The 16,035-nt window shown below is 36.3% G+C and overlaps 1 protein-coding gene across 1 annotated transcript; it reads left to right on the top strand.

The window, feature by feature from the left end:
• Positions 1–7,533: 7,533 nt before the first annotated feature.
• Positions 7,534–15,906, top strand: alg12 (ALG12 alpha-1,6-mannosyltransferase). Its single transcript, XM_051890151.1, has 9 exons — positions 7,534–7,739; positions 8,606–8,738; positions 8,834–9,007; positions 12,722–12,916; positions 13,067–13,171; positions 13,338–13,560; positions 15,164–15,333; positions 15,418–15,493; positions 15,581–15,906. The coding sequence occupies exons 1-9, from the start codon at positions 7,578–7,580 to the stop codon at positions 15,813–15,815; spliced, it is 1,473 nt and encodes a 490-aa protein (XP_051746111.1). The 5' UTR covers positions 7,534–7,577; the 3' UTR covers positions 15,816–15,906.
• The last annotated feature ends 129 nt before the right edge of the window (positions 15,907–16,035 follow it).

Genomic DNA, 16,035 nt, shown 5'->3' with positions numbered 1-16,035 from the left:
CGTATGTGCAAATAATACAAAGAAACTGAGGGATATCATGAAATCCATTACAAATATGATTTCTACCAGGAAACCACTGCACAAAATAGATGACATTATGGCAATTGATTTGAATAACTTCTACATCAGGTTTGATTCACATGATTTCTCTCTAGAATGGGACAGTGTCATTAATACCATAACAATTGATGAGTGTGTTCCAAGGATAGACATTAGTCCCAGGGAAGTCATAAGACTTTTTAAAAGAATAAGTACTAATAAGGCAACAGGCTCTGATGATGTCTCAGCCTTTCTTTTGAAGATATGTGCAGAGGAACTCACACCAGCTTGGGTCCCTGTCTTTCAAAGGTCAGTTGACTTTCATACAGTTCCATCTTCTCTGGAAAAAGGCAATCATTACTCCTCTTCCAAAAAAACATGTTCCTCAAGAAAACAATGATTATAGACCAGTAGCCCTGACTTCTGTTGTAATGAAGTGTTTGGAAAAGCTTATGGTGTGGAAGCTGAAGTCAAACATTAAGGGACAGCTAGACCCATATCAGTTTGCCTATAAAGACAATCGGTGTACTGATGATGCTATACTAACCATATTACATTTTATTGTGCAACATCTTGAAAACCCCAAGGCCTACTCTAGACTGTTATTTGTAGACTTCAGCTCTGCTTTTAATACTCTGCAGCCACACATCCTTCTCAGTAAGCTCAGACAAATGTCTGTTAATCCATATATTATTAGGTGGTATCACTCTTTTTTGACCAACAGGACCCAGCAGGTCAGAGTGAACCAGACATCAGAGTCTAAAGTCATCAATACAGGTTTTCCTTAGGGATGTGTGAGTTCTCCCATTTTGTTTACATTATATACGAACGATTGTATAAGCAGTCATTCCAGCACTTAAAGTTTTCTGATGACACTGCTATTTTGGGACTTATGGACATGGATACTGACATTCCTGATTATAGTTTGGAGGTTAAAAATGTACAATGGTGTGAGGATCATCATCTCATTGTAAATACTAAGAAAACAGAAGAAATGATTTTCGACCTGGCACATGTGGGGAATCATTTTCCATTACTGGTCAAGAACACTTATTACCCAGGTTCATTCTTACAAATACCTGAAGAATGACTGTAATCTGCCTTGGAACATCCATGTGAGTTCTGTATGCACTAGGATCCAACAGAGACTTTACTCTTGTGAAGGTGTTTGGGGTTGGACAGAGGGTAACGATTGTTATTTTATCATGCTGTGATTGAGAGTGTTTTACGTTATGGAATTGTAGCTTGGTTTGGTAACATATCAGTTAAATTTAAAATCACAAATAAACAGATTGGTTTATACAGCAATGAAAGTGATAAGGGTTAAGGAGTTTCCTTCCCTTCCAAATTCTCTTAGAGAAGGCCATAGTTAAACACGCAAAGAAAATTCTAGCGGACCCCTCCCATGTCCTGTACTCTGAATACGAACTACTCCCTAGACACTATAGGGTGCCGGTTAAATACAGGAAAAGATACCTGAATGGGTATAAAAGTTCTTTCATTCCTCTATCAGTGAATCTTCTAAATTCAGGATGTAAGGCAGTGTGAAATGAGCAGTAGTGTCTGTATTTGTTTTTGTGTTTGTTATTGTACTATAATTGTATGTTTTTTTTATGTGGCAGCCTTTTGTCCAAGACAAATTTCCTAGTAATAAGGGACAAATAAAGTAATCTTGAATCTTGAAAAGAATGTACTGTTTTTGTGAAGAAAAAGTACACACTTTTGAGTGTGTAGCAGAAGAGTAGCTAAGCTTTGGACATACTACTTTGTGATAACTGCGTCTTTTAAAAAAAAAAAAAAAGTAATGTTCAATAACATAAGAACATTGTCAAGGAATTACATACAAAATACATATAATAAAGCAAAGAAAAAAAAAGGATTATACAAAAAACAATAAAAAACAAAAGATGAGATGACAAAGAGAATGCATACACTACAACTGTATTGATACAATAACATACACACATTAATATACAGGGAAAGTTTTGTATTTTCTTTAAATATTTCTTCATAATATTTAATAAATCTTAGGGATTCTTTATTATTTATACAAACCCAATTCCAAAAAAGTTGGGACACTGTACAAATTGTGAATAAAAAAGGAATGCAATAATTTACAGATCTCATAAACTTATATTTTATTCACAATAGAATATAGATAACATATCATAGGTTGAAAGTGAGACATTTTGAAATGTCATGCCAAATATTGGCTCATTTTGGATTTCATGAGAGCTACACATTCCAAAAAAGTTGGGACAGGTAGCAATAAGAGGCCGGAAAAGTTAAATGTACATATAAGGAACAGCTGGAGGACCAATTTGCAACTTATTAGGTCAATTGGCAACATGATTGGGTATAAAAAGAGCCTCTCAGAGTGGCAGTGTCTCTCAGAAGTCAAGATGGGCAGAGGATCACCAATTCCCCCAATGCTGCGGCGAAAAATAGTGGAGCGATATCAGAAAGGAGTTTCTCAGAGAAAAATTGCAGTTTGAAGTTATCATCATCATCTACAGTGCATAATATCATCCAAAGATTCAGAGAATCTGGAACAATCTCTGTGCGTAAGGGTCAAGGCCGGAAAACCATACTGGATGCCTGTGATCTTCGGGCCCTTAGACGGCACTGCATCACATACAGGAATGCTACTGTAATGGAAATCACAACATGGGCTCAGGAATACTTCCAGAAAACATTGTCGGTGAGCACAATCCACCGTGCCATTCGCTGTTGCCGGCTAAAACTCTATAGGTCAAAAAAGAAGCCATATCTAAACATGATCCAGAAGCGCAGGCGTTTTCTCTGGGCCAAGGCTCATTTAAAATGGACTGTGGCAAAGTGGAAAACTGTTCTGTGGTCAGACGAATCAAAATTTGAAGTTCTTTTTGGAAAACTGGGACGCCATGTCATCTGGACTAAAGAGGACAAGGACAACCCAAGTTGTTATCAGCGCTCAGTTCAGAAGCCTGCATCTCTGATGGTATGGGGTTGCATGAGTGCGTGTGGCATGGGCAGCTTACACATCTGGAAAGGCACCATCAATGCTGAAAGGTATATCCAAGTTCTAGAACAACATATGCTCCCATCCAGACGTCGTCTCTTTCAGGGAAGACCCTGCATTTTCCAACATGACAATGCCAGATCACATACTGCATCAATTACAACATCATGGCTGCGTAGAAGGATCCGGGTACTGAAATGGCCAGCCTGCAGTCCAGATCTTTCACCCATAGAAAACATTTGGCACATCATAAAGAGGAAGATGTGACAAAGAAGACCTAAGACAGTTGAGCAACTTGAAGCCTGTATTAGACAAGAATGGGACAACATTCCTATTCCTAAACTTGAGCAACTTGTCTCCTCAGTCCCCAGACATTTGCAGACTGTTATAAAAAGAAGAGGGGATGCCACACAGTGGTAAACATGGCCTTGTCCCAACTTTTTTGAGATGTGTTGATGCCATGAAATTTAAAATCAACTTATTTTTTCCTTAAAATGATACATTTTCTCAGTTTAAACATTTTATATGTCATCTATGTTGTATTCTGAATAAAATATTGAAATTTGAAACTTCCACATCATTGCATTCCTTTTTTATTCACAATTTGTACAGTGTCCCAACTTTTTTGGAATCGGGTTTGTATAACGAAGAGATTTAAGAAGTGAGATTAATTCAGTTTCAAAGTGAGGATAGGATGGAATACCATTTGAAAACTTTTGTTTATGAATGAATTTGCCATATATTGTTTCTATGCAGATGATTTATTATTATGCTTACAGGATCCCTATCACTCACTACAAGAAACCTTCAAAACTATTAATATTTTCTCCAAAATTTCAGACTACACAATAAACTGGGATAAATCAATTATACTACCACTTTCTGAAGACGCCTGGGATCCTACAGCTCATAACACATCTAACACAACTTTACAAATCTATAGAGAAAGAAAGGGAATAAGGGAAATATATTTAGATATATAAAAGTATGTATATGTGTATGTATTGATCTACATTATTGACATATATAATAATAAAACTATTTATTATTCTGCTTCTACTATTATAATAGCACCATTGAATGTATATATGTAATCTATACATCTATCTTCCCTCTACTCCTCCCTTTCATTTATTTATTTTTATTTATTTATTTATTTATTTATTTCTCCTTTATCCTTTTTCTCCATTTATTTTTTTTCTCTACCGGGCAGTGAATGAATTCTTCCCATCAAGGGTGAGAGGATAACGGTCCAGTGGGTACACTCTCAAACGGAGCATTCCCGGCTGTTCCACTCTGATGCCCCTAAATAGCGACCTAATCTAATACCACCTCTGTGACCCCATACAACCCCCCCCCCCCCCCCCCCCCCCTTTTTTTTTTAAATATATTTTTGTTCTTTTGCAACTTATGTGCCTATTTATTTATTCTCTTTTTTTCTTTCTTCTTTTTTCTCTTTTTTTCTTCTGCTCTCAACTACCTCACCATTTCTCTGATAATTTACTTCCCCCCCTTTTTTTCTCTTTACTTCTTTTTCTTTTCTTTTTCTTCTTGTTTTATTTTTTTCTCCCCTTTATTTTTCTCTCTCTCTCTGTCTCTCTTATTACATTTCTGATCATTACTATTGCTGTACATATATTGTATATATAATGAGCAATGTTCTACATAGGAAACTACATTAGGAAACTTAATAGAGATATACACATACTTAACACAATTTTACACACACACTTCACATAATTATATGTACATCTTACTTTCTGTTTTATGTTTTTTTTTATTGATGAAATCGTCTGACTGTGTTTTGTCTTATGTCCTGCTATAATAATAATAATAATAATAAAATAATTTGCCATATAAAATAAAGAAATTAACAATATACTCTAGGGGTCTATTTTTATAATCAATATAATAAAAAAAGAATGTCTTTAAGACTGAAAGAATGAGTAACATTGGCAGAATCGAATATGCAGGAACCAAGGTCAGACCAAAATTGTTTGGATATAGGGCAATCATAAAACAGATGTGCAAATATCTACTCTGTTTGTTTACAAAAAGCACATGAACTGCCAATGTCCAGATATTTAGAAATATTGACAGGATATATTTTATGTAAAATTTTTTAAATGTATTTCTTTAGCTTTATTGGACATACAGTATTTTTCCAGGTAAAAGCCAGGCCCTTTTCCAATCTATATCTTCTACCAAAGACCTCCAATAGAACTTCAACTCCAATTTTTTTCTTAAATTGAAAGAATTTGGCATACGTGTCTATTGGTTAATTTCTTGTCCAATAGATCAATCCCATCCAAGAACAAAATAGATTGTATTGTGACTGTTCTCCTTGGATTATATATGGAGTGGCTTTTAACAAGATGAACTAACCCAGGTGAGATTGCCTTAACCACTGTATTAAACTCTTTTAGAGGAATCAGGAAATTGTGGTAAGTCATAAATTGCTCATAAGTACAATGTGTGCAAAATTATTAGGCACACTGATTTTCTGATCATATTTTTTTTCCAGGCACATCTTACCAATTCCAAACCACATTAATCTTAATAACCACTATTAATTTTATATTTAATAATTTATAAGTGATATATAATTGTTCATGAAGGCTGGAAATGAAAAATGCCTTATATTCAGTTGTGCATAATTATTAGGTACGTTTTCTTTTACAAATAAAATGAGCCAAAAAAAAAAGAGATTTAATCAATGAAGCTGTCTACACTGTACAATGTATCTCATATTTACATAATGTGTACACTTTGTTATAATGAGAGAATTTGCAAGCATGCAAAACACAGAATTGGACAAAAAATCTGGCTTTGAGCGAGGTGTGGATTATAATTAATCACCTATGATTGGCCATTGCGTTCAAGAAATCAACAGACTTGTCTGTGATTGGCTTGTCTGGATCATTTGCCAAATCGCCAAAATGCTATTATTAAGGAGAAAACTGATCCTAGACTAGCAGTTATGATTAGCTTTTTTTTTTAAATGAAGATCTTTTTGATGAATTCTGAGAGATGTCTGTCCCTCCATTGACTGCCTTCGCAATGGCTAATTTGAAGCTTCAAAAAGTTCATAAAGAGATCGGAAATCGAATCCACATGAATCAAGCAGTTTAGTCCAAATTTTCTGAAGAGACGCTTTTTATGATGAACAGATTTAATTTAGGCTTTTACTCACATTGATCTAAACATTGATCAGCGAACATAAGCAGAAGCTCAACCTAATCTAAATGATGCACAAAAACAAACCTCTTCCGGAAGCTCAAACGTGCTGTGTTGGTTATGCGGAAGAGGTTTGTGGGTAAGAGGTAGTCATTGCGAAGAGGTGGTCATTGGTGGTCATTGTCATCTCATCAAAAAGATCTTAATTTGTGTTCCGAAGATGAAAATTTAGAACGACGTGAGGGTGAGTAATAAATTAGAGAATTTTCATTTTTGGGTGAATAACCTATTAAATTTTAGGCCCTATATAGGCCTAAGACTTGTAGCTTATAGCACGAGAAGGCGAAATATTGTTTATGAAAGATTTCTATTTTAAAGATCAGCAATAGTTTCTTTGGATTGACTATAATGATCTTTCTGTTGACCATTTCTTTTTTGTTTGTGTGTAATTTTGTCACAATATCAAAATAGCTACTTGTAGCCTATATTTTACAGGCTACACATTTTTTCCCCCCTGACCTTTATTCTTTTGCAATTGCTGACATTAATCAGTAAATTATTTAAGCTTGGACTAGGACTGGGTACATTAACATCTGTCGAAAATTTTCTTAAGACAATGTATTCACAACGAAAATATGTACATGAATAAGATGTTTCCATATATCTTTGGCAATAAGCACTCGAAAAAACCCCCACATTGGTAGACTACCTTGTTTTATGGAAGTACTAAAAGCATGCAGCAATTTTTATTTTTATTCCTCATGATTGTGTGAGCTGTTTTCTTATGATCTATACATAATTTTCTACGATTAATTTTTTACGATTTTCTACGTAGTAAATTACACATATTCACACTCCAAACGTTCTTGCTTAGAATTTTTTTTTTTTTTTTTTTTTTTGAATAAACATAACAGCTTAAAAAATGTGTTTTCTATATGGGTGTTTGTAATTTACGTTGTAGAACAATACGTCCAAGTATAGTCAACTTATGTTTATCACAAACCTTACTCATAATAAATTGAAAAATCCATTATAAAAATCAATAAGAAAATCTCGAGGCAAATGGCAATTAGTCTTCCGGGGTTTGACGTCAACTTGCTCTATTTATATCTGACTAATGAAACTTAATATGCACTGAATTTAATTCAAAAGCGAGTTAAATATATAAGTTATAATATATATATAATATATAAGTTAAATATATATTTAGATCCAACGTACCGTATCAATCACAGAAAACTTTCGAGCCGCTAAGCCCCGCCTATTTCATAACTTGTTTTGCTGTCGAATTTCTATTCTACCCACTCAATTCTTTAGCTCAGACGTTTGCGCAAGCGCCTGAGGACGTGAATGACGCGCTATGATGGCGCGGAAGGAAGCTGTAAATGAGCATCGTCTCCTAATTTTTATGATCGGTGTTGTATTTCTACATTTGTTTACCTGTCCCTACACTAAAGTTGAAGAAAGTTTTAATTTACAAGCAATTCACGATGTTCTGTATCACGGATTTGAATTTGAAAAGGTAAGATCATATCTCAAAAGCATCTTTTTTTTTTTTGGGTCAGGGTTGTGTTCTGTTTGATAAGTTGTGTTTTAGTGCGTGAAACTCAAGAGACTCGTGATCTTTGATTACATTTGATTAGATGGATTTTTAACAGTTAAGTGAAAGCGTTACGTAAAAGTATGGAGGAAGGCTACTATAGTACTATCAAAATTGTAACACCATGCTCCAGACTGATTAATATTCATATACCATGATATGTGTATGTTATTTTAAAATAAGTAAAAGAACAGTGGAACATGTCCAGAGACATGTTAGTACTGTATACATGTCTAAAGAACAACTGTAGTTGTACTGTGACACTTTGTTGTCTCGCAATAGCATTAGACTAACTAGACCCACATTAGGACGAAAGTTGTGTCCAAAATGACATACTGTACACTATGAACTATGAACTGTGTCCTCTAGTGCAGGGGTGGGAAACGTTGATCCTGAAGGGCCATTGTCCTGCAGAGTTTAGCTCCAACCCTAATTAAACACACCTGATGCTAATCAAGGTCTTCAGGATTAATAAAGTTACAGGCAGCAGGTGAGTGTTTTTTTCAGGGTTTGAGCTAAACTCTGCAGGACAATGGCCCTCCAGGATCAACGTTCCCCACCCCTGCTCTAGTGTATGGACCCAACCCTCCACCCATAAGGTAAACTGTGGCAGTTGTGTGCATGAAGTGTGCAACTTTCCACACTTGGAAATTTTCAGTGTGAGCAGACTACTCTGTTTATACATTCTGTTTATACTACAAAATGGCATAGAATAGTGCATATGTATGCAAATTGGGATGCACATTAAGTCTCTATTAATTCCTTATTGCTTATTATGGTTTCTCCAGTATGATCATCATGAGTTTCCTGGTGTGGTTCCACGGACGTTTCTTGGACCGCTGTTCATATCAGCACTCAGTGCACCAATGACGTGTGTGCTTGCTCTCCTTCAAGCACCAAAGTTTTACACTCAAATCCTAGGTATATCCTAGGAGACCACAGTTTGTAGCTTAACATTATTCTTATTTTTTCCCCTCTTCAATTTCATCACATTTATGTTCTTCTCTGTTCCGCAGTGAGAGGAGTTCTTGGACTATGTGTGATTCTGTCACTGTGGCAGATGCAGAGAGAGGTCCGGAGGCAGTTTGGGTCAATGGTGGCCAGTCTGTTCTGCTTCATCTGCACTACACAGTTCCATCTGATGTTTTACAGTACCAGAACCCTCCCAAATGTGATTGCTTTGCCTTTAGGTACAGGCTATAAAGTACAAAGTCCACATATAATACAGCCAGTAAACATGGTTCTTAGGTTATCATGGAGCAATATTTAGAATTTTCTCTGAGCCATTTTGTTCTTTTGGTTTAAAAGCAAAGCTAAAGCAACATGACTGTTGTCTTAATATTACTACTAATTGCATGAATTGTCATCGTACTTTAAGCTTTGAGTGGTTGTGAGAACAATATTTCTATTATGAGAGGGAGTTAAGGAGATGTTCATGATTAATGGTTAGTTAAAGGTGCAATGTGTAAAATTTGGGAGGATCTATTGACAGAAATGCAATATAATATACATAACTATGTGTTCAGTGGTGCATAAAGACCTTACATAATGAACCGTTTTTTATTACATTAGAATGAGCTAATTCTATCTCATACACCGCGGGTCCCTCCTTCGTCAAGTCGCCATTATGCACCGGCATGTTTCTACAGCAGCCCTAAACAGAGATACACTCTACAGAGCGCTTTTATTCACTGTGTTGTTCTTCTAAATCGTTCGTGTTGTTAGAGGCAGTTTGCATCGTCACTACGTTGAATACGCACAAAGTAGTAGTAGTAGTAGTAGTAGTAGTAGTAGTAGTAGTGGTCTGGTTTATTAGAAGCAGAGACCGTTTTTTGTTAGAAGTAAGAAGAAACCTCATTGCTTCACACAGGCTACTCTCTGCTGTCTCAGACAACGACATCTTTGTCTCGTGTCGGCCAGACGGCCACCGTAGCTTCTCCAAAAGGGAGGGGTGCGAGGGGTGGGCACCGTTATTTGCAGTTTGCAAATCTCACCGCTAGATGCCGCTAAAATTTACACATTGCATCTTTAATTGTTGTTAAAGGGATAGTTCACCCCAAAATGACAAACTTCTTTTAGACGATCACAATAGAGATATATTAATAAATATCCTTAGTCCTCCAAGGTTCTGAAGTGAAGCGATGCGTTTTTGTAAGAAAAATATGTCCATATTTAAAACGTAATAATTCAAATAACTAGCTTCTGGCGGACGACCGTACGCAGAATGCGCAAGTCGATTTGCGGCGGAAGAATATCCTTTGACCTGACACACAACGTAATGACGAACGCAGAGGCACAGAGGATAGAGCAAAACAAATCACCGGTCACAGATTATAAGTCTAAAATGATCATTTTTGAAGAGAAATTTCAGAGGATTTCGATATAAGAGAAGAGGAGCTTAAATTTGTTGCACACCCCTATTTGTTTGAACCGCGAGAGGCATCTAAGCTTACAATACTCCTACATCCTGCGTCATACATCGCGTCAGAGGATTACTCATTTGGCGCAAGTCGACTTGTGCATTCTGCGTACGGTCGTCCCACCGGTTATTTCAATTTATCAAGTTTTAAATATGGATATTTTTCTTACAAAAACGCATCGCTTCACATCAGAAGGCCTTTATTAACCCACTGGAGTCGTATGGATTACTTTTTTTTTCGTATGGATTGCATTATTTTTGACTTCAAAACACGACCCCCTATTCACAACCATTATAAACCTTGGAGGACTAATGATATTTTCAAATACACTGCCCAGCCAAAAAAAAGGTTGCTGTTTGGATTTAAATAGGCATATGCTTAGGAGACTGGATCATTATTGCAGTGATTATTATGTTTCTAGCATGCTATGTGTTTGGCAACAGTTCCTTTAATCCTAATTGGTGGAGTGTGTAGCTTTTTATTTCTTAAACAACTATGTAGGAAGACACATCATGGCCATATTCCAAGATGAAAAAGCCAAGATTCATCCGGCTCAAACTGTGAAAGAATGGTTCATTGAAAGTCTTTGGGATGTGTTGGAGTAGACTTTACAGAGTGCTCACCTCTTGCATTGTCAGTACAATATCTTGACCAAAAATCAAGTAAATCGGAACAATTATTTACTTCACTCTAATAAATGTGGTTGTCACTTCCAAACCTTTGCATTATGTGGCTAAAACAACACAATAAGAATCATATATTCTTATAATATATAATAATATATAATAGAATTATACAGGTGCTGGTCATATAATTAGAATATCATCAAAAAGTTGATTTATTTCACTAATTCCATTCAAAAAGTGAAACTTGTATATTATATTCATTCATTACACACAGACTGTTATATTTCAAATGTTTATTTCTTTTAATTTTGATGATTATAACTGACAACTAAGGAAAATCCCAAATTCAGTATCTCAGAAAATTAGAATATTGTGAAAAGGTTCAATGTTGAAGACACCTGGTGCCACACTCTAATCAGCTAATTAACTCAAAACACCTGCAAAGGCCTTTAAATGGTCTCTCAGTCTAGTTCTGTAGGCTACACAATCATGGGGAAGACTGCTGACTTGACAGTTGTCCAAAAGACGACCACTGACACCTTGCACAAGGAGGGCAAGACACAAAAGGTCATTGCAAAAGAGGCTGGCTGTTCACAGAGCTCTGTGTCCAAGCACATTAATAGAGAGGCGAAGGGAAGGAAAAGATGTATTTATCTCTAGTGTCTAAAAAGTGTCTAAAAAGTCTAAAAAGTGTATAAGCAATAGGGATAACCGCACCCTGGAGAGGATTGTGAAACAAAACCCATTCAAAAATGTGGGGGAGATTCACAAAGAGTGGACTGCAGCTGGAGTCAGTGCTTCAAGAACCACTACGCACAGACGTATGCAAGACATGGGTTTCAGCTGTCGCATTCCTTGTGTCAAGCCACTCTTGAACAACAGACAGCGTCAGAAGCGTCTCGCCTGGGCTAAAGACAAAAAGGACTGGACTGCTGCTGAGTGGTCCCAAGTTATGTTCTCTGATGAAAGTAAATTTTGCATTTCCTTTGGAAATCAGGGTCCCAGAGTCTGGAGGAAGAGAGGAGAGGCACACAATCCACGTTGCTTGAGGTCCAGTGTAAAGTTTCCACAGTCAGTGATGGTTTGGGGTGCCATGTCATCTGCTGGTGTTGGTCCACTGTGTTTTCTGAGGTCCAAGGTCAACGCAGCCGTATACCAGGAAGTTTTAGAGCACTTCATGCTTCCTGCTGCTGACCAACTTTATGGAGATGCAGATTTCATTTTCCAACAGGACTTGGCACCTGCACACAGTGCCAAAGCTACCAGTACCTGGTTTAAGGACCATGGTATCCATGGTCCTTAGAAAATCTATGGGGTATTGTGAAGAGGAAGATGCGATATGCCAGACCCAACAATGCAGAAGAGCTGAAGGCCACTATCAGAGCAACCTGGGCTCTTATAACACCTGAGCAGTGCCACAGACTGATCGACTCCATGCCACGCCGCATTGCTGCAGTAATTCAGGCAAAAGGAGCCCCAACTAAGTATTGAGTGCTGTACATGCTCATACTTTTCATGTTCATACTTTTCAGTTGGCCAAGATTTCTAAAAATCCTTTCTTTGTATTGGTCTTAAGTAATATTTTCCTTAGTTGTCAGTTATAATCATCAAAATTAAAAGAAATAAACATTTGAAATATATCGGTCTGTGTGTAATGAATGAATATAATATACAAGTTTCACTTTTTGAATGGAATTAGTGAAATAAATCAACTTTTTGATGATATTCTAATTATATGACCAGCACCTGTATATTCATAAAAATTGCATTGTAACAGCATCCCTTTCTATTAATATGTGTGCATTATTCTGCACTTTTAGCTTACAAAATTTTCTCCAAATTGTGTTTTATTGAATAGCTCTGCTGGCGTTCACATCTTGGCTGTCCCAGAGACACGGTGCCTTCATTTGGCTTTCTGCTTTGGCCATTATTGTGTTCCGCTCTGAATTGTGTCTCTTCTTTGGCCTGATGTTGTTGATGTCACTCCTGAGCAGGAAACTCCATTTTCTGCAGCTGCTTTACCATGCCATACCTGCTGGTGTTTTATCTTTGGGTCAGTTAAATGCTTTTAATTCTGTCAATATTTTTCTGTCTACTTTTTAGCTTTTTTTATACACTAAATTTAGACTTTTGATGTTTTATTTCTCAGCAAAGCATGGACACAGGCCTTTACAGTCTGAAGTGTGTTTGCTTTCTCTTGTAGGTCTCACTGTCATGGTTGACACAGTTTTCTGGAATAAGCTGCTCTGGCCTGAGGGTCAGGTACTGTGGTACAACACAGTCTTGAATAAAAGTTCCAACTGGGGAATATCCTTTTGCAAACTGCAACATGGAGATTGTCAACATTTACTCAGAATTTTCTTTTTTGGGCCAACTAATCCTTCACAAAAACAAAAAACAAAAAAACAATTTCTGCATGATTCTGTCTCCTGTCAAAGTTTTGTATGTTTCCTTGACTCCTTCCGTGCCTCAAACTTTCCCTTTTCTGTGGTACTTCTACTCTGCTCTTCCTCGAGCACTTGGCAGCACAATACTTTTTATTCCACTTGGCCTATTGGACAGACGGACAAGAAAACCACTCGGCGTAACTGTAGGCTTCATTCTGCTGTACTCCCTTCTGCCCCACAAGGAGCTCCGTTTTATCATCTACACCTTCCCTGTGTTCAACATGATTGCTGCCTGCGGTTGTTCCTTCATGTAAGCTAAACATATTTTGATAGTAGTTGTTAAAGGGGTCATGAAATGGAGAATCAAAATGTTTTTGATATTTACGCATATAAGGTTACTCTACAGCAAAAGCACTGCAAATTTCAGAACTCAAAATAAAATAAATAAATATACTAAAATGTATTTGAAATACATTTAATTTATGCTAGGTATAGTACTACAAATACATGTACATATTTATGTACTTAATACCCTGCAAATGTACTTTTGGTGTACTAAATTTAAAGTCTGCTAAATTGGAACAACTAATGTTGTACTTTAGTTATCCGGAAGTAGTGCTGAGGTCTAACTAAAGATATACTTGAGTATATTTGATTGTGCTAAAATGGTAAAATTCTTACATCATTATATTCTACAGGGAACCCAAAATGCTCCAATACATGTGACTTGAATGATGCAGAACATTTTTCAAGTTTTTCTGCTCCTTTGCTAGCCATGATGACTGTTGTTGTCAACTGCTTAACATGCCTCATTCACAGATCATTTTGTATCTTTTCACTGCAACTCTGCTTTGAATTTTAAGAAATTATTACTTTAAAAAGTAACATTGGCAGGAAAACTCTTTCACTTTATGATAGTTAAATATGATTCATGGATCACATGCGTCCCGAACCTTGGTGTGGTGTTTGTACAAAATCAGTTTATGGTCTATGTAACTATGATCTGTTACACCCCTATTTAATAGTAGTAATGAGTTTTCTTGCATGAAATCAACTTAAAGGATTAGTTCACTTTTAAATGAAAATTAGCCTGAGCTTTACTCACCCTCAAGCCATCATAGGTGTATATGACTTTCTTCTTTCTGACTTCTTTCAAACACTTTTGGAGATATTTTAATAGATATGCTGATGCATCCGAGCTTTATAATGACAGTGAACAGGACCCACGAGTATGAGCTGAAGAAAGTGCTTCCATCCATCATAAATGTTTTTTACTTTCTTTGCACGTTGAATAAATAAATATGGTTACCATCATAGTCATATAGAACCTGTTACATTAATGTATTACTGCTAATTAAACTAATTAGAAAAAAAAACCCTTTGTTTTAACTTGATATAGTGACATTTCATGCACGTCAGAATAGTCTTACACAATGTATCGGGCTGAAATTCAAGTTAGTATCAGATTTGACTTTCAGAATAATATTAGGTCTTGCAAATGAATTGCTCATATACTGTTCATATTGTTTATATCGCCACCATGTGGCTACTTGCTTAGCATACCAATGATAGAAATGTATTAAGAAAAGTAAAATATGGCCTTGAAAGCCAGTTTTACAGGAATAGCAGAGCTCTGGTAGAGATAAAGAGGAACAGAATTCAAGAGCTGGGCACTGAGAAGAGCGACTAGTACATTGGTTATGATCTTTTTTCCTTTCCTTGAACATGTGATTAAGACCAAATCTGAGACATTTAAACATGCCAATTCAGCAGATTACAGCTGCTCTGCTGTACTAAATGTGTTTTTAGCAGACCCTCTTCTTTTGGTATGGAAGAGCAAACATCTTTGTTGATATTCAATTCTACGGTATTTAATTTTAACAAATGTTTTTACTTTTTTTGTTTTGATACAGTTTGAAGAACTACCACAAGTCATGGATGTATACGATTGGCTCCATAATTGTGGTAGGGCATCTGATGTTAAATGGAGTATACACAAGTATTTCTCTGTATGTTTCCCATCACAACTACCCAGGAGGGAAAGCAATGTATGAACTACATAGGTTAATGCCAGCAACAGCAGGTAAGTTGATTTTGATTGCTCATTTAATACTGAATTATTATTGCAATCCAAGCAGTCTGATGAAGTTGCATACTTGCCACACAGATGTGTCATTACACATTGATGCACTTGCTGCACAAACGGGAGTCTCACGTTTTCTGGAGCTAAATAGTAACTGGAGGTGCGTGACCATCAAACTATCAAAGATAATTTGATAATTATGTGCAATGAATGATTTGTCTGAATGTATTTCCCTTTCATTTCCTAGCTATGACAAGAAAGAGGATTTGACCCTTGAAGATCCAGTTATGAAAACATATTCACACCTGTTAATGGAAGCGAATACAACCAAGATATTGCTGCTCAAAGACTCTCACAAACCTTTGGTCTTCATCCCAGGATACCAAAGCCTTGCATTTGAGGTGTCCCACTTCCCACCTCTCAAAATCAAGCTAAACAACAAACTTGTGCTTCTAGAAAGACTAAATAATGAATCTAGATAATGAAAGTTTGGAGTGAAATTGACTAATAAACAATGAATAAAATATTTCATTAGCTAAGACCAATAAATGTTTACAGAAGTGGTTATCTGAATTCTGTCGCTGGTCTTTTTTTTTTTTTTTTTTAAATTAGTTTATTCAGTGCAGTTTAACACTCTTTACTGATGCTTAATTTCACAATACACACATTTTTATCTGTCACACTTATCACATTTGCATGAAC

Source organism: Ctenopharyngodon idella, chromosome 4, assembly GCF_019924925.1.
Source record: "Ctenopharyngodon idella isolate HZGC_01 chromosome 4, HZGC01, whole genome shotgun sequence".
Taxonomy (NCBI): Eukaryota; Metazoa; Chordata; class Actinopteri; order Cypriniformes; family Xenocyprididae; genus Ctenopharyngodon; species Ctenopharyngodon idella.
Note: the sequence above shows the minus strand (reverse complement) of the source record. Positions and strands in the feature narration are given on the sequence as shown.

Coding starts and splice junctions, on each gene's coding strand:
- alg12 (XM_051890151.1), top strand. CDS start 7,578: ATGATGGCGCGGAAGGAAGCTGTAAATGAGCATCGTCTCCTAATTTTT. Junction 13,172..13,337: donor TAAAAGTTCCAACTGGGGAA/TATCCTTTTGCA, acceptor CCGTGCCTCAAA/CTTTCCCTTTTCTGTGGTAC. Junction 15,494..15,580: donor GAGCTAAATAGTAACTGGAG/GTGCGTGACCAT, acceptor TTCATTTCCTAG/CTATGACAAGAAAGAGGATT.